General features: G+C 41.2%; 1 protein-coding gene across 1 annotated transcript in view; it reads right to left on the bottom strand.

Moving 5' to 3' along the window:
• The window catches only part of LOC129624223 (phospholipid-transporting ATPase IB-like), a 98,834-nt gene that overhangs the window by 41,078 nt on the left and 38,713 nt on the right, over positions 1-19,043 (bottom strand). Inside the window, exons 15-22 of the mRNA XM_055541894.1 lie at positions 18,523-18,598; positions 15,140-15,245; positions 14,469-14,551; positions 14,080-14,129; positions 11,986-12,055; positions 9,780-9,864; positions 5,996-6,135; positions 4,354-4,492 (exon numbers count right to left, since the gene is read on the bottom strand). Coding sequence (XP_055397869.1) covers positions 4,354-4,492; positions 5,996-6,135; positions 9,780-9,864; positions 11,986-12,055; positions 14,080-14,129; positions 14,469-14,551; positions 15,140-15,245; positions 18,523-18,598 — 749 coding nt within the window. The remainder of the gene's footprint in view (positions 1-4,353; positions 4,493-5,995; positions 6,136-9,779; positions 9,865-11,985; positions 12,056-14,079; positions 14,130-14,468; positions 14,552-15,139; positions 15,246-18,522; positions 18,599-19,043) is intronic.

Raw genomic sequence — 19,043 nt, 5'->3', positions numbered from 1 at the left:
CTGATTCTGTCTTTCAACTGGTCTCCTCTGCATGAGTAGCCTCTAAGGGGAGCAGTAAAGTCCAATCTGAGAAGGAAATGGCAACCTACTCCAGGATTCTTCCCTGGAGAATCCTGTGGACAGAGGAGCCTGGTGAGCTGTTGTCCATAGGGTCGCACAGAGTCGGACACAGCTGAACCGACTTAGCATGCATGCATGCATTGGAGAAGGAAATGGCAATCCACTCCAGCATTCTTCCCTGGAGAATCCCAGGGACAGAGGAGCCTGGTGGGCTGCCGTCTATGGGGTCACACAGAGTCGGACACAACTTAAGTGACTTAGCAGCAGCAGCAGCAAAGTCCAATCTAGAACCCAGAACTTAAGGTCGGAGGATAGCAAGCTGCACTCAATCAACAAACATGTATTGTTTTGCCCTTACAACATGTTACACATTAAGCAACGGTTATAAATCAGGATATTTCAAATCAAAGCACAGAATTCTGATTATCTTCTAAGAACTAAAAACCTGTGCCAACAGTGGGTACTCATTTCCAGAAGGCATGGCTGCTCTGGCTGCCCCTCCGGGGGGCCAGGGCTCCCCCGTGGTCTCCCCCTCCAACGTGTGTGTTGCCTTTTCCCCTACACATGTATGATTGTCCTCTGCCCACTACATGTGTGCGTTGCCCTTCACTCTAGTCCTGCTGGTTCTTCCCCGTGTTTTCAATCCCTGCCCTAAAAAACTGGAGACAGTTTCCCTTCTTTTTTCAAAGGCACCATAGTTATGAAACAGTCATTTGAAAATGGGTACAATTCAATAAAGCAGTTACCTAACGCGATCCAGTTATTCTGAGTAAGGGGTCCTTCACGTGAATTGCAGATTTCTGGTAACAAAAATAAGTCTCATTCTATAAGGAGAAAAACTTTGCTCTTAACAGTAACTGCTGGGTCTCATCTAGGTTGAGTTTCAGTCCTGAGCCAAAGAGACTGTTGAAGTTTCAGGTAAAACCAATGGTTTCAGGGAGTGGGCCTGGCAAAGATGCAATTGAGGAAGGTGGTAAGAAAGCAACTGTCCCTTTTTATGGTGCCGGGCCAGCTGAGCCTCTTCACAAGATACGCAGTAAATTACTGTGGTCATTGAGTGCATGGTTCTCAAGGAACATGGCAAGGCACATTAAAGCAGAAACGTGGGAGAGCTGGAAAAAGGAGAGCATGTGGATGGTATGTTTCCAAATGTTTGCCGGATGGATAAGTGACTGCATGGTGGTCGGACCTGCTTTGTGAGTCTTTCATAATTACATTAATATCTAACATTCCCAGAGGACTTGCTAAATGTTTTGCAACAACTTCACGGGAGTTACCTCAAGGCATTCTCACAACAACTCTATCTAGTAAAAACTATTATCATCCCCAATTTGCAGGCAGGAAACTGATGTTTAGAGATGAAATAGCTCTTTCAAAGACAACCAACACTTCATCAATTCTGTTCTCTTCCAGCTACCACCCTAGGTCTCTGCTCCCTTCACAGCAAAACTCTTTGAAACAGTCATCTACTCTCACTGCAGTCATATCAATGAGGGTTGACAGATTAACCCACCAAATGTACCCCAAATTTATACTGGCCCTTGAAAAATGGTGGAGGTAGGCTGCTAGCCCACACACAGAAATCCACATGTACCTTTACAATTGACCCTCCATATCTGTGATTCTTGGGCTGCAAGGAGTCCCTTAGACAGCAAGGAGATCAAACCAGTCAATCCTAAAGGAAATCAACCCTGAATATATATTGGAAGGACTGATGCTGAAGATGAAGCTGCAATATTTTGGCCACATGGTACAAAGAGCCAACTTGTCGGAAAAGACCCTAATGCTGGGAAAGATTGAGAGCAGGAGGAGAGGGAGGCAAAAGAGGACGAGATGGTTGAATAGCATCACTGACTCAATCACCAGTAGTCAGGTATGGATGTTAGAGTTGGACTATGAAGAAAGCTGAGCACCAAAGAATTGATGGTTTTGAACTGTGCTGTTGGAGAAGACTCTTGAGAGTCCCTTGGACTGCAAGGTGATCCAACCAGTCCATCCTGAAGGAAATCAGTCCTGAATATTCATTGGAAAGTCTGATACTGAAGCTAAACTCCAATATTTTGGCCACCTGATGCGAAGAACTGACTCATTGGAAAAGACTCTGATGCTAGGAAAGATTGAAGGCAGGAGGAGAAGGGGAAGAGAAAGGATGGATGAGATGGTTGGATGGCATCACTGACTCAATGGACATGAGTTTGAGCAAGCTCCAGGAGTTGATGATGGACAGGGAAGCCTGGCGTGCTGCAGTCCATGGGATTGCAAAGAGTTGGACACAACTGAACAACTGAACAGCAATCTGTGGTTCTGAATGGTGCAGCACTGTCATACGTGCCATTGGGGGAAAAAATCTGAGTACAGGTGGACCCATGAAGTCCAAATCATGTGATTCAAGGATCAAATGGAGTCCTCCTCAATATTCCCCATTACATCCCAGTACAAATGACTGCCATCTCTTGTATAGACTTCTACAAAGGTGTCCTAAAAATGACCTTCTGCCTTCCATTTAGTCCAGTTTCCACACAACAACAAGAAGATATTTTTTTCTTTTTTTTTAATTTTAGTTTATTTTAAAACTTTACAATATTGTATTGGTTTTGCCAAATATCGAAATGAATCCGCCACAGGTATACATGTGTTCCCCATCCTGAACCCTCCTCCCTTTTAAAACACAAATTATATCACTCTCCTGCTCAAAACCCTACACATTTCTTCCTGTGGCCTGACAAGCTCTCACCTGTGCTTTGCTCCCCATACTCCACCCATGTTGGCCTTTCCATTGCTGCTCAGATAAGACACCAGAGCCATGTGCTCACCATACGTTTGCCTGGAACTTTCCCAGTGATTGCTCCTTCTTCCAATCTGGGTCTCTGCCTCAAATGTCACTTCCCTAATGTGTTTCTGTCTCATTACTCCTCTATCCATGACTATTCCTTGCTTTGTTTTCAGTCTTAACACTTACTGCAATAATATTACAACAGTTGGTGATTTGCTTGTTAATTTTTTGTCTTGTCTTGTAGATGTAAGTTCCTTGAGGACAGAGACTTTATTACTCAATTTTTCATTCCCAGATCCTAGAATTTTCTGGCACATAGCAAGCATTCAATATTTGTTAAATGAATGAATATAGAGTAGACAAATTAGCAGAAACATAGTTTAAAGGGTGTCTGATGAATACAGGGTCATTTCATAATACATGTTAATCTAACCAGAGCTGAATACCATGATGATCATGAAAAAAATAGTAATTTCAATCCCTTCTTATGATCAAAATTTACATATTCATGGCTAAAAGTTGATTTTAAAACTCCTTTTCCTTTTCTAAATATTTATTTATTTGGATGCAATGGGTCTTAGTTGTGACATACAAACTCTTCAGTTGTGGTTGCTGCTGCTGCTGCTAAGTTGCTTCAGTCGTGTCCAACTCTGTGGACCCCATAGACGGCAGCCCACCAGGGTCCCCCGTCCCTGGGATTCTCCAGGCAAGAACACTGGAGTGGGTTGCCATTTCCTTCTCCAATGCATGAAAGTGAAAAGTGAAAGTGAAGACGCTCTGTCATGTCCAACTCTTAGCGACCCCATGGACTGCAGCCTACCAGGCTCCTCCACCCATGGGATTTTCCAGGCAAGAGTACTGGAGTGGGTTGCCACAGGTGGGATCTAATTCCCTGTCCATGGATCAAACCCGAGCCCCCTGCATTGGGAGTGCAGTCCCGGCCACTGGACCACCAGTGGAGTTGCTCAACTCCTTTTCCACACATCTGAACCCTAACATACCATCAAACAGTGAAATAATAATAATAATAAAACTATAAAGTCAAACAAGTGACATCAGAGCTTAGAAAAAAACCACTAACTCAATATTTTAATAATGATTAAAATGTTTATGAATAAACATACAATTCAAACACAGATATTCGGATTCATTTGGGTTTTTCTATAAGATTTTATGGAAAAACCAAGACGAACTTTTTGGCCAACCCAATATATACTTCATTAGAGAAAAAAAATGTCATAACTTCAAGAATCAAAGGAAAAGAACAAGAAATTACATATGACTCGTGGGCATTCTGCAATCTATTGTTTCAAGACAGTGAAGGAAAGATTAAGAGTTTGCTTTGCTTAGTTTGTTTGAATTCTGCACCACGTGATGGCAAGATTTCACTGCTCTGTACTTTCCTGAAGAAATAAAAAACTATTACGTGAAGGCAGCTCAACCATACATTCTTAACTATAGGCCACATTTAGGATACATGTACAACCAGGCTTTTAAAAAACATTCTTTGTGTCTCTTACCTATGTTAATTGCAGTTTCTTGTTTATCTCCTGTCAAGACCCATATTTTTATGTTCGCTTTCAATAGACTTGTTATCGTTTCCGGAACACGTGCTTGAAGGCGATCCTCAATAGCTGTGGCTCCAAGTAGTAGGAACTTCTAGATGTTTTTGGGAAAAGATAGTCATTATTGCTAATTAAAGATAAAAATATATCGTTTCTTGGCCTTTTGGCTAAGATCAAGTGTAAAGATAATATTTTAAGATGGGATAAACAGAGCAAATTTTGATAAAAGACACACCATCTAATAATTGATTATGCAAAGTCCCATATGTGCATACACTCATACATTTTTTCTAGTATCTTCCACTGGTCTATTTGTTTGTCCCTATTTCACTATAGTGCATCCTTCATGGCTCAGTGGTAAAGAACCCACCTGCCAATGCAGGAGACACAGGTTCGATCCCTGGGTTTGGAATTTCCATTGGAGGAGGAAATGGCAATCCACTCCAGTATTCTTGCCTGGAAAATCCCATGGACAGAGGAGCCTGGTGGGCTACAGTCTATGGAGTCGCAAGAGTCGGACACGACTTAGCAACTAAACCACCACCACCTTATAATATATAAACCCTTACACATGTATAAGTCCTTACTTTTGTCTGTAAGACAAATTTCATAATTTTCTCCATAAATCTCTTATCACCAGATGGTTTATTTTATAGTTTTTCTTCCTATTGTGAAATATTGGCCTACCACTGGAGAGAAGTGGTTACAGTGTTACTTGAAAGTGGACTTTTCAAACTCTGACAATCACTAAAAACATTTTTAAAGGAAGTATGATTGATATACTGAAAAAGAGAGCAAGAAAGCAGGTCATGTATAGTGCTCAATTAGAACCAAAGAAAGCAGAAAAAAGTGAAAAAAATAAAAATTAAAAAAGTGGGAACAAATAAAAACAGTTACAAATACAGTATATATTAAACTAATCATCACTATAAACATGGCCTAAATGTTTATAGTGGTCTAAATATACCAATTAAATGAGGGTTAGGTTAGGTTAGGGGCTTCTCAGGTGGCTCAGTGGTAAAGAATCCACCTGCCAATGCAGGAGACATGGGTTCAATCCCTGGGTTGGGAAGATCCCCTGGAGGAGGGTATAGCAACTCATTCCAGTATTCTTGCATGGGGAGTTCCAAGGACAGAGGAGTCTGGTGGGCTACAGTCCATGGGGTCATAAAAAGTCAGACCCAACTGAGCAATTGAGCACACACACACATAAATACATACAATAGAATACTAATATATAAAACACACAGAAGAACAAAGGGAAGAGACTGGAACTCAGTCATTAGCCCAACATTTCAGATGATTATTATATATTATTCTAGCTTATTTTTCTATAATAAACATGTATTTCTTTTCATGTGGGTAAAACTATACAGAGGATAACAAGACTGAAGTGACTCGGATATGATTCAAAACAGGGAGAAATATTTTGAATAGTTTAAAAGACATTTTACGAATTCTCGATACAATAAGACAGATGTATACCTCATAAAAAAAATTTACCTGAGCTTTTAACATGACACCAAGATATAACTACACTGATAAGCTCATTTTCTTCAAATGTGTTGGCATGGACAACACATACAGGGTACATTACCTTTTCAATACTATCATAACAGTCTTCCAGAGTTTTCATTCTGTCTTTTACCACTGTGATGGCTTTCTTATACATGACCAGCCACTGCTTATACTCTATCTCAGTTAAGTCTATGTAGGCAACACAGAGAGTTCTCAGACCTGCAAGAGAGAGATCACCTGGTGAGGCTTCTAGTGATTGGATAGTAGAGAATTTGAAAACAAAATCCAAAAGTATTTCAGAGCCCATGGGACAATAAAGGCGTTCGTGCCACCTGGTCTTCTTACTCATCTTCCCTCCTCCCCTCGTCCTTGCTCACTGTAGTACCCTTGCTGGTCCTTGTGTTCCCCAACATTTGGACTTGCACATCCTATACCCAGAACGCATTCTCCTGAGGGCCTGTCATTCTCCCTTCCTGCAGTCTCTACCTAACTCACCCTACACAGAGAGCACCTCATTGCTCTGTCCCTTTACCCCGTTTATTTCCTCTCCATAGCACTCCTCACCCCATGACCTCATCTATCACTGGCATATTCTCGCAGGACATTAGCTGTCTATGTTTTGTTCACTTCTGCCCTGGAAGCTGAGAACACTGCAGGGCACTATATAGATGCTCAATAACGATTTGTCAAATGAAGGAAAGAATAAGAGGCTTCAGTTTCCAATATCAAAGTAAGCCCAACAAATGCTGAGATAACAGAAAATTAACTTGAATCCCAAGATGTTCAAACTGGATTTAGAAAAGGCAGAGGAACCAGAGATCAAATTGCCAACCTCCTCTGGATCACAGAAAAAGCAAGAGAATTGTGAAAAACATCTATCTCTGCTTCATCAACTATGTTAAAGCTTTTGACTGTGTGGATCACAGCAAACTGTGGAAAATTCTTCAAGAGATGGGAATACCAAACCACTTACCTGCCTCCTGAGAAATCTGTATGCAGAGCAAGAAGCAACAGTTAGAACCAGACATGGAACAATGGACTTGTTCCAAATTGGGAAAGGAGTACATCAAGGCTGTATATAGTCACCCTGCTTATTTAACTTATATGCAGGGTACATCATATGAAATGCCAGACTGGATGAAGCACAAGCTAGAACCAAGATTGTCCGGAGAAATATCAATAACCTCAGATATGCAGATGACACCACCCTTATGGCAGAAAGCAAAGAGGAACTAAAGAGCCTCTTGATGAAAGTGAAAGAGGAGAGTGAAAAAGTTGGCTTAAAAGCTCAACATTCAGAAAACTAATATCATGGCATCTGGTCCCATCACTTCATGGCAAATAGATGAGGGAACAATGGAAACAGTGAGAGACTTTATTTTCTTGGGCTCAAAAATCACTGCAGATGGTGACTGCAGCCATGAAATTAAAAGATGCTTGCTCCTTGGAAGAAAAACTATGACCATCCTCAGTTCAGTTCAGTAGCTCAGTCGTGTCCGACTCTTTGAGACCCCATGAATCGCAGCACGCCAGGCCTCCCTGTCCATCACCAACTCCTGGAATTCACCCAAAATCATGTGCATTGAGTCAGTGATGCCATCCAGCCATCTCATCCTCTGTCCCCTTCTCCTCCTGCCTTCAATCTTTTCTAGCATCAGGGTCTTTTCAAATGAGTCAACTCTTTGCATGAGGTGGCCAAAGTATTGGAGTTTCAGCTTTAGCATCAGTCCTTCCAATGAACACCCAGGACTGATCTCCTTTAAGATGGGCTGGTTGGATCTCCTTGCAGTCCAAAGGACTCTCAAGAGTCTTCTCCAACACCACAGTTCAAAACCATCAATTCTTCGGCGCTCAGCTTGCTTCACAGTCCAACGCTCACATCCATACATGACCACTGGAAAAACCGTAGCCTTGACTAGACGGACTTTTGTTGGCAAAGTAATGTCTCTGCTTTTTAATATGCTATCTAGGTTGGTCATAACTTTCCTTCCAAGGAGTAAGTGTCTTTTAATTTCATGGCTGAAATCACCATCTGCAGTGATTTTGGAGTCCCCAAAAAATAAAGTCTGACACTGTTTCCACTGTTTCCCCATCTATTTCCCATGATGACCATCCTAGATAGCATATTAAAAAGCAGAGACATTACTTTGCCAACAAATGTCTGTCTAGTCAAAGCTATGGTTTTTCCAAGAGTCATGTATGAATGTGAGAGTTGGACCATAAAGAGAGCTGAATGCTGAAGAACCGATGCTTTTAAACTGTGGTGTTAGAGAAGACTCTTGAGAGTCCCTTGGACTTCAAGGAAATCAAACCAGTCAATCCTAAAGGAAATCAGTCCTGAGTTGGAAGGACTGATGTTGAAGCTGAAACTCTAATACTTTGGGTACTGATGCGAAGCACTGACTCATTGGAAAAGACCCTGAGAAAGATTGAAGGCAGGAGGAAAAGGGGACAATAGAGGATGAGATGGTTGGATGGTATCACCAACTTGATGGACATGAGTTTGAGCAAGCTCCAGGAGTTGGTGATGGACAGGGAAGCCTGGCAGGCTGCTGTCCATGGGGTCACAAAAAGTCGGACACGGCTGAGTGACTGAACTGAACTGAACTGCAATGACATGCCTGAAAAAAATTTTAAATCTGATTGTAATATTTTAGGTTAATTCTGGTAAAACATTCAAATACTTGAGAATTTCCTGTTTCTCTGCAGAACAGGCTTCTCAGGTGGCTCAGCGGTAAAGAAGCTGCCTGCCAAGCAGTAGACAAGGATTTGATCCCTGGGTCAAGAAGATCCCCTGGAGGAGGAAATGGCAACCCACTCCAGTATCCCATGGACAGAGGGGCCTGGAGGGCTACAGTCCATGGGGTCCCAAGAGTTGGACATGACTGAGCCACTGAGCACACACACACACAACTCTCTGCAGAAGACCTATAGAAGTTGTGATCAATATAGTTTCCATATGCTTCTACCTATTGTAACCAACCTACAGCACAGGTATATTTTCAGAGACCACTAAAAGATCCAAAATGTAAACTTGCAAAATATCCATACTCTCACATAAGACACACATGTGTCTGTAGGAAGCAGCAGTTTGTAAACTAAAAAGAGAAAGTAGACTATACTTTTCAAGGTAATCTTAATCAGTATTACTCTTTGCTTTTCAAAGCATCTGTAAACCTTTCAATGGATGTTGTTCTTCTTCAAAACTCACTCAAGGAATATATTTCATAAAGAGATGGATGATAAGTCAAAATCAGAAGGATAAAAGAATGCAGGAAAATATCAACTATGCCAGCATTCTGAGTTATACACAAAATGATTAACTTCAAAGCACACAACACAAACCAAAAAAAAAAAAAAAAACCAAAAAACCTCTCTATATTTCCAGTTCAGTTCAGTCACTCAGTCGTGTCTGACTCTTTGGGACCCCATGGACTGCAGCATGCCAGGCTTCCCTGTCCCTCACCAACTCCTGGAGCCTGCTCAAACTCATGTCCATCAAGTCAGTGATGCCATCCAAGCATCTCATCCTCTGCCTAGAAATAGATAATAGACTGAAGACACTGCTTTAGGAATCAAGGAAGAGCCCACAGTAAAAACATAGATTTTAGTGTTTGCAACTAAGCACAAAATACTGTTGGAGGGGAAGAAAGGGAAAATAATAATACTGCCTGGACAGGGCTTGTTTGGGGAACCATTTATTTTTATTTATTTATTTTTCGAACCATTTATTTTTAACCAAACAGAAGGCATACAAAGTCTCACATACCAGCAAGCTCCCCCGAGCACGCATTGAGGTATAATTTCAACAGTTAAGGACAGCATTACAAAAGGGAACTCAATTCTAAATAATTTTCACTTACCTTCTTTAGCAAAATTTTCCAGATGGACTAATGTCTCCTCCACAAAGAGAGAATTTTCTGAAAGTCTCTCATAAATCACTGAATCCTATAGAAAAAAAGCCACACAAACACACACTGTGATTAACATCTTATCTAAGCCTGATCATCTGAATTACGAAAACTTTTATCATTTTTTTGTTATAGCTCATAGAAGTCAAGGAGCTCAAGAAGCTGCAGTGAAGGCACAATTCCAGGAAAAAAAAAGATGTTACATACAGAGGAAGAAAGACGAGGAACAAAGCAAATATCTCATAGGGACAATGCACGTGAGAAGCCAGTAAAGCGAAGTCTGTACAGCACTGAAAGAAAAAAAAAAATGGTCAGCCTAGAAGTCTATACTCAGCAAAAATTTACTTCAAAAGGTTAGAAAAAATAAAGATGAAATAAATATTTTCTTTCTGACTTAGACTGAAAAAATGTATCACCAATAGATCTATGTTGTAAGATATGGTAAAGGAACTCCTTTAGACAAAAGATTATTATGCCAGATGGAAATATGAGTCTGAAAAGCAATGAGCATGGTGTTGGCATGGGCATATATATATATACATTATTTCTCTCATTATCTAGTTCTTTTTATTCTAAGAAATTGGACAAAATGATTAGGTGTAAAGTGTGAAGCTTGTAACATTTGTAAAATTAAAATGTATGACCAGCATAACAGAAGGATTAGGAGAGAGAAATGGAAATATAGAATTGTAAGGTTCTTGCACTATATGTGAAGTAATATAATATCACTTGAAGGAGAAATGTAATAAAGATACCTATTATAAGCCACAAAGCAACTACTAAAATAAAAACTTTAAAACAAGGAAATTGGAAAAAAAAATTCAAGTAATCCAAAAGAAAGTATAAAATAAAAAAGAAATATGGGGGGAAAAGAACAACTGGGACAAAGAGAAAATAAATGGCAAGATGATATATTCAAACCTAGTCATATAGATTACCATACTATATAAATGGGCTAAACATCTGTTAAAAGGCAGAGATTTCCAGAACAGATTTAAAACACTAGAACCAATGGCATGCTTCCTAGAAGAAACACATTTTAAAGACACACGTACACACACAAACAAAAACGAAGATTGAAAAAAAATAAAGAAGACTTCCCTGGTCTTAAGACTTTCTTAACCAGTCGTTAAGAATCTGTGCCAATGCAGGGGACACGGGTTCCATGCCTGGTCCTGGAGGATTCCAGCTACCGTGAAGCAACTAAGCCCGTGCACCACAACAAGAGAAGCCATGGCAATGAGAAACCCACACACCACAGCTAGAGAGTGATCCACAACAATGAACCCAGCACAGCCAAAAATAAATAAATAAAATTTAAAACAGTAAAGAGACTATGATGAACAATTCTTCCACAACTAGGAAAAATTCCACAACTTGGATGAAATAAGTAAGTTTCACAACTTGGATGAAATAGAAAAGTTCTATAAAAACCACAAATCAAAGCTAACTAGCTAATTAGAAAAAATGTTCTGAAGAGCTCTATATTATTAAAGAAATTGAATTTGAAGTTATGAATAATATTTCCACCTCAGGTCCATGACTGAGGTGGAAACCTCAGGTCCATGACTATGTGCTAAGTCCCATGAATCCTTTTAGAGACTCACTGAAAGCATAGCAGTAGTCTTGGGAACCCTCATCACAGATGACAAAGACATGGAAAGACGTTTGCTATCATCAGTCATCATGGAAATGTAAATTAAACTCACAGTGAGATACACACCTATCAGAACAGCAAAATTAAAAAGACTAACCAGGCCAAATGTTGGTAACAACTGCTGGTAAGAATGTAAATTCAACTTGGTGGTTTCTTAAGAAGTTGATATATAGCTCCCACGTGATCCAATAATTTTACTCCTTGATATTTACCAGTGAGAGATAAAACTATATGTCCATAGACAGAGTTGCAAACAAATGGTCACAAGAGCATTACTTGTAGTAGCCAAAACTGCAAATCATTGGTTGTCAAAAAAATAACTGAGTGACGGCACGTTTTCACTGACATCAAAGTTTAATAAAATTCTGGTGGCATTTCAGTGGGTTTGACGGCCTTGAGATGGACTTTCCAATCTAATGCTGTCAACCACCAGTGATAACAGCACATACAAAGTAACGACATTTTAAAATTCATTACATAATAATGAATCCCAGTACTTACGGCCCCTTTGCAGTAGAGCCGGAGCCGTCCTTCAGGAGTTCGGACAATTATAGACATCCTCTTTCTATTACTAAAACAATGTCGAAAGCTTTGTTAGTTTCTGCTTTCCTCAGTATGTGGAGCTACCACTCAAGCAAAAACTCAAAGTCAAAAGAACTCTAATTGTTAGAATCCTCAGCTGCCTATGGCTGAAAAGGCTGGCACGTTTATTGCCAGCCTCCTCTTCTTCCTTCTTTATAGACTTCCTTTAACTGAGATTCTGATTATAAATCTCCACCTTTGTCTACTACTATTCTTTTCTTCCGTGGGAATTTACTGACACAAGTATATACAATAGATTATATTAGGATATATTAGATTAATATGTACTATTATAATATAGCACATGATGTATATATAATGTAACGTCTTTATGTATTATGTATACACATGTACAGGCTGCTGTCTATGGGGTCGCACAGAGTCGGACACGACTGACGCAACTTAGCAGCAGCAGCATTCTACAACGCGTATATTACTTAAAATACACAAACTTTATATACAGGTAATGCATTTAATATAATGATTAAAAACTGATGAGAGGAGGTGAAAGCAGGCCTGGTCCTGTGTGTTTTTCAGTCCTCACACCATCCTCATCAACTAGACCTTTCTGGCCTGGTTTTTCTGCACAGAGATGTTAAATTGCTGGCTCGGTAGATGCCAGAATGAAGATCTCCTCTCACCTCTGTCCTCCACACACGGTCACGGTAAACTGGCCAAGACAGTCCTTCCCCCTCACCAGGTCATTCGCCCACTCTTAACTCTCCTTCCACCGTTCAGTCACCAGCCCAAACCCCACCTCCCGGCACAGGCTCCCAGGCCCCTCAGAGGTAAACCCCCACCTCCCGGAGCACCACAGTCCCCATCAAGTCATACTGTTCAATATTCTTTATTGCCCTCAACATGACTGGGGCAGAGGCCGCACAAACAGGCGGTCATCAAGGCCACCTTACTCCTTGAACAGTGTTCTAGAAAAATATTTTTAGCTTTATACATTGCAATGCACGCCATGGAGATGAAAATACATTTTTTAAAAAATTCTTTAACTTTTCTTTGAATTTAAGCAAACTCCAGGAGATAGTGAAGGAGAGTGAACCCAGCTGTGCTGCAGTCCCTGGGGTCATAACAAGTTGGATACAGCTTAACGACTAAACAGCAACTTTTCTTTCACCTCTGGAGGCACAGATTGGTTGACAGTACCAAGGACTTTGGAACCAGTAGACCTGAATTTCAAACCTGATTCTGCCACATATTTGCTTAGAGACATTGGGAAGGTCATTTAAACTGAGCCCCAACTGCAAGTCTTCCACGTGGTATGGTCACCGTGGGCCTCAGAGGACAGTTCTGAACATGTCCCACAGACCAGCTGGGCTCTCAGTCATTATTCCTCCATGTTTTCAAGCTCTTTCAAAAAAAGAACTTTATTTTCCCTCAGGAATAATACTGATCAAGAAAAAGATGTCCAAGATTGGAAGAGAAGTAAGAGGTTCATAGAAATGATGGCCAAAAAAGAGGAGGAGGATATCCTTCAGGGAGAAGAAAATCCTGGTAAAATTGAAACGCTTAAGCCTCAGAGATGGAGAAGGCAATGGCACCCCACTCCAGTATTCTTGCCTGGAAAACCCCATGGATGGTGGAGCCTGGTAGGCTGTAGTCCATGGGGTCGCTAAGAGTCGGACATGACTGAGCGACTTCCCTTTCACTTTTCACTTTCATGCATTGGAGAAGGAAATGGCAACCCACTCCAGTGTTCTTGCCTGGAGAATCCCAGGGACGGGGGAGCCTGGTGGGCTTCCGTCTATGGGGTCGCACAGAGTCGGACACAACTGAAGCGACTTAGCAGCAGCAGCAAGCCTCGGAGAAGAGTATTCCAATTAAAACAATTATTATAATGAGGCCTAGAGAAGCAAGAACTGAACTGAGATGCAAGGGTGTATAGAAGCTAACTAGAATTTCAGGATTCTGTTTTTAGGTTTTCATTTACAGCCAAATCTCAGTTGAATAGTCAAAGAAGAGCCCTGGAAAATGCACATACAGATCAAAAAGATAGCTTACCTAGAAAATTCCAGTACATTAAGAATTTCAAATGTGAGTTCTTCTCCCATCTATAGGAAAATAAGACAACATATTCTTACCTTAGGAAAAAAGTATTTGTCTCACAAAGTCACTCACTCTCCCAATCATGAACAAGTTTCACCCTCCAAATACCTATCTTTTTCAAAATACAGCTTTCCTGCAAGTCTGATGAGATGACAGTGCCCTCCTCTGGTAGGAATATTGTTTGCAACCTGGACAGTATTAACAAAAGTGCTTCCTATAGCGACAGATTAAGACTGAAACACTTCTCCAATCTCAAATCAGCATGATTAGAAAAATTGTACACGTGTGTCTCTGGATGAGCAGGTGCATGTAAACCGCTAGAAAGTATATCAAGTATTACTCACAGCTTCTATGGTGACCGAGTTCGGCATCCTTGTAGTGAAAACAAAGCCAAGTTTCTTGGCTCCTTTCACTAAAGCTGCTTCATCTGTCAATAAAAGGCCTGTATTAATGGAGATTGAGCAAGTGTATTAACATTATATTTAATTTAATTTAATACAGATTTCTCCAGCAGTAAAATATCATGTCATTCTTTAGAACTTGGGGTTTTCTAGCCAAATGCATTTATCAGTGCTTCTAGGTAACAGAGTGTTGACAGTAGAGGAAATCTGGTTAAGTAGGGCCTCGGTCAGTGGGACTAATCCACCAGCCTGGAATTGAAACACTTTCCTCCTGCTCACTGAGGTCTTCTCTGTTCTCTACAACATTAGTAGCACTTCCATAAAATGTTGCATAGCCTTAACCTGCCCTGTGCCTGCTTACTGACTGTAACCTGCTTCTAACCCCTGCTCCAAGACCACGCCCTGCCAGCCTTCTGGGCACTTTGGGGGTGTATGGGGCATGTGGAGAGTGGGAGTCCCAGAGCTTCAGAGTGGCTCAGAGCTGTGTATGAATGCCCCAAACAGGTAAGAATTTCAGGGAAGGAGAAAGGCAGGCACAACTGGGGATCCGTGATGGCTCCCCTTCCTCTGTGGGCTCATCACCTGCCAGGCGTTCACAGGCACACGGCACCTACCTGGAGAGGAGGCCTGGTAGCTTATGTTGTTTCCCTCTCTCTCTGGAACAACAGTGTGGCACACACACAACAGGGTAAGAAATTCCTTTATATACTCTTTCGTGGGCTGTAAGAAAGGAACACAGCTAATGAGTCTCTTCCAACCTGCCCCTCAACTCAAAAGTCCTATATAATCTGCATATAGTACCAAGTGAGATTTCGCTTCAGGTCCATACAGAGTAAGGCACTGGCTAGAAACCATACCACACATTCAGAATGTGTTTGTGGAGTGGAGGCTGAGTCAGGGGGAGAGGCGGGGGCTGGGGCGACCACAGGGAACAGGAAGACCCTGCTGTCTAGGGATGTTTGTTCTCCTTGGGGACACAGGTGTTCACAAAGCTGGAAGAAACAAGGAGGGGGTGTGATAGGCAAGTCAGGGGCCTATTTTAGGGAGGTGATGCCGAGTACACCATGCGAAATGCTGGGCTGGATGAAGCACAAGCTGGAATCAAGATTGCCGGGAGAAATAACAACAACAGATATGCAGATGACACCACCCTTATGGCAGAAAGCAAAGAAGAACTAAAGACTCCTTGATGAAAGTGAAAGAAGAGAGTGAAAAGCTGGCTTAAAACTCAACATTCAGAAAACTAAGATAATGGCATCTGGTCCCATCACTTCATGGCAAATAGATGGGAAAACAATGGAAACAGTGAGAGACTTTATTTTTGGGGGCTCCAAAATCACTGCAGATGGTGACTGCAGCCATGAAATTAAAAGATGCTTGCTCCTGGGAAGAAAAGCTATGATCAACCTAGACAGCATATTAAAAAGCAGAATTTGCTTTGCAGACATTACTTTGCCAGCAAAGGTCCGTCTAGTCAAAGCTATGGTTTTTCCAATAGTCATGTATGGATGTGACAGTTGGACTATAAAGAAAGCTGGGCACCAAAATACTGATGCTTTTGAACTGTGGTGTTGGAGAAGATTCTTGAGAGTCCCTTGGACTACAAGGAGATCAAACCAGTCAATCCTAAAGGAAATCGGTCCTGAATATTCACCAGAAGGACTGATGCTGAAGCTGACACTCCAATACTTTGGCCACCAGATGCAAAGAACTAACTCATTGGAAAGGACCCTGATGCTGGAAAAGATTGAAGGTGGGAGGAGAAGGGGACGAGAGAGGATGAGATGGTTGGATGGCATCACCAACTCAATGTACATGAGTTTGAGTAAGCTCTGGGAGTTGGTGACGGTCAGGGAAGCCTGGCATGTTGCTGTCCATGGGGTTGTAGAGTCGGACACAACTGAATTACTAAACTGAACTGAACTGATAAAGGGAAAAAAGCATATTTAGATGTTTAAATTAAGACCTAAATGGAAAGGTTAGTTGTGGGTCTGTGTTCACAGGTGTGGTGGCACACACCAAAGTTTATAGCACTTTCCCAGGACCCAAAATCAGGACACAGATTCATCATTAGTGGAGCTTCAAGATAAATGTGGCTCCTGCATCTTGAGTGTAGGGGTCAGTGACACAGAATGAGGTTGGAAACAGAGAGAGGACCACAGTAGTAAGTCAGGATTCTATCTTAAATGTGGTACCAGTCCTCAGAAGGGTCTTAAGCAGAGGAAGAACATGTACAGGTTTTACATTTTAAAGATCACTTTTATTTATTTTAATTTTTGGCTGCTCCCCAAGGCATTTGGGATTTTAATTCCCTGACCAGGGGTTGAACCCATGCTCCCTGTGTTGGAAGGCAGAATCTTAACCACTAGTCTACTGGGGAAGTCCCAAAGATCACTTTTATTTTTAAGAAGATCAAAATTTCGTTTTAAAGTCTATTTTATCTGATATGAGTATTGCTACTCCTGCTTTCTTTTGGTCCCTATTTGCATGGAAAATCTTTTTCCAGCCCTTCACTTTCAGTCTGTATGTGTCCCCTGTTTTGAGGTGGGTCTCTTGTAGACAACATATGTAGGGGTCTTGTTTTTTTATCCATTCATCCAGTCTTTGTCTTATGGTGGGGGCATTCAACCCATTTACATTTAAGGTAATTACTGATAAGTATGATCCCGTTGCCATTTACTTGATTGTTTTGGGTTCGAATTTATAATCCAGCAATCCCACTGCTGGGCATACACACTGAGGAAACCAGAAGGGAAAGAGACACGTGTACCCCAATGTTCATTGCAGCACTGTTTATAATAGCCAGGACATGGAAGCAACCTAGACGTCCATCAGCAGATGAATGGATAAGAAAGCTGTGGTACATATACATAATGGAGTATTACTCAGCCATTAAAAAGAATACATTTGAATCAGTTCTAATGAGGTGGATGAAACTGGAGCCTATTATACAGAGTGAAGTAAGCCAGAAAGAAAAACACCAATACAGTATACTAACGCATATATATGGAATTTAGAAAGATGGTAACAATAACCCTGTGTACGAGACAGCAAAAGAGACACTGATGTATAGAACAGTCTTATAGACTCCGTAGGAGAGGGAGAGGGTGGGAAGATTTGGGAGAATGGCATTGAAACATGTATAATATCATGTATGAAACGAGTTGCCAGTCCAGGTTCGATGCACGATACTGGATGCTTGGGGCTGGTGCACTGGGATGACCCAGAGGGATGGTAGGGGGAGGAAGGAGGGTTCAGGATGGGGAACACATGTATACCTGTGGCGGATTCATTTCGATATTTGGCAAAACTAATACAATTTTGTAAAGTTTAAAAATAAAATAAAATTTAAAAAAATAAAATAAAATAGAAAAAAAAAAAAGAAGATCAAGATTTCCCATCAGCTAGATCAATATCTTAAAATAGATAAGTGAAGATATTGATTGCATGCTATAGAACCAAAAGAGTTTAAAAGCAGATAGAGATAGGATTTTACAGATTGCTACATAGTATAATATTCCTATATAATGTCTGAATTCATTCACACTCAAGTCAAGGCATGCTGCTGCTGCTAAGTTGCTTCAGTCATGTCTGACTCTGTGCGACCCTATAGACGGCAGCCCACCAGCTCCACCATCCCTGGGATTCTCCAGGCAAGAATACTGGAGTGGGTTGCCATTTCCTTCTCCAATGCATGAAGGTGAAAAGTGAAAGTGAAGTCACTCAATCCTGTCCGGCTCTGAGCAACCCCATGGACTGTAGCCTACCAGGCTCCTCTGTCCATGGGATTTTCCAGGCAAGAGTACTGGAGTGGGGTGCCATCGCCTTCTCCAAAGTCAAGGCATAGCTCATACTTATCATGTTAAATCCCTTGCTTACTATTTTAATACCAAGAACTTTTCAAGACTCTCTCTCTTTTCCTTTTAGGAAAATATATGTATGTTTGAAAGTTATATCGCAATACCCTGTCAACATAGAGGGAAAATAGCAGACTCACATGATCATTCTCAAAGTTCTGCAATAATGCTGGGTCATTGAATTCGTAGGCGTCTGAGATGAAGCAAGGAGACTGACTGAAGAAGAACAGAGAAGATTCATTTTAACTATAAGTTCCTGGTAGTACCAGTCAGCAATCACACTGACCCAATGAAATATAGCCCCATCTTCTGTTTTCCCTAAATCACACTTACAACTAGTAAATATTTAGTGTTCTGTCAAATTATAATTCCCCGGTGGCTCAATGGTAAAAGAAACGGCCTGCTAATGCAGGAGATTCAGGAGACATGGGTAGATCCTTGGGTTGGGAAGATCCCCTGGAGAAGGGAATGGCAACCCACTCCAGTAATTCTTGCCTGGAAAACTGCCATGGACAGAGGAACCTGGTGGGGCTACTGTCCAGGGGTCACACAGAGTCAGACCTGACTGAACACACAGGGCCCCATCAAATTATACAACTTCCCAGACCTCACGCTGCGTTAGAAAACACTTAAACTTGTGTTGAAAATGGTATAGGTATAT

The sequence above is a fragment of the Bubalus kerabau genome, chromosome 12 (genome assembly GCF_029407905.1).
Source record: "Bubalus kerabau isolate K-KA32 ecotype Philippines breed swamp buffalo chromosome 12, PCC_UOA_SB_1v2, whole genome shotgun sequence".
Taxonomy (NCBI): Eukaryota; Metazoa; Chordata; class Mammalia; order Artiodactyla; family Bovidae; genus Bubalus; species Bubalus kerabau.
The sequence above is the reverse complement of the archived record's forward strand: the minus strand, read 5'-3'. Positions and strand labels throughout refer to the sequence as shown.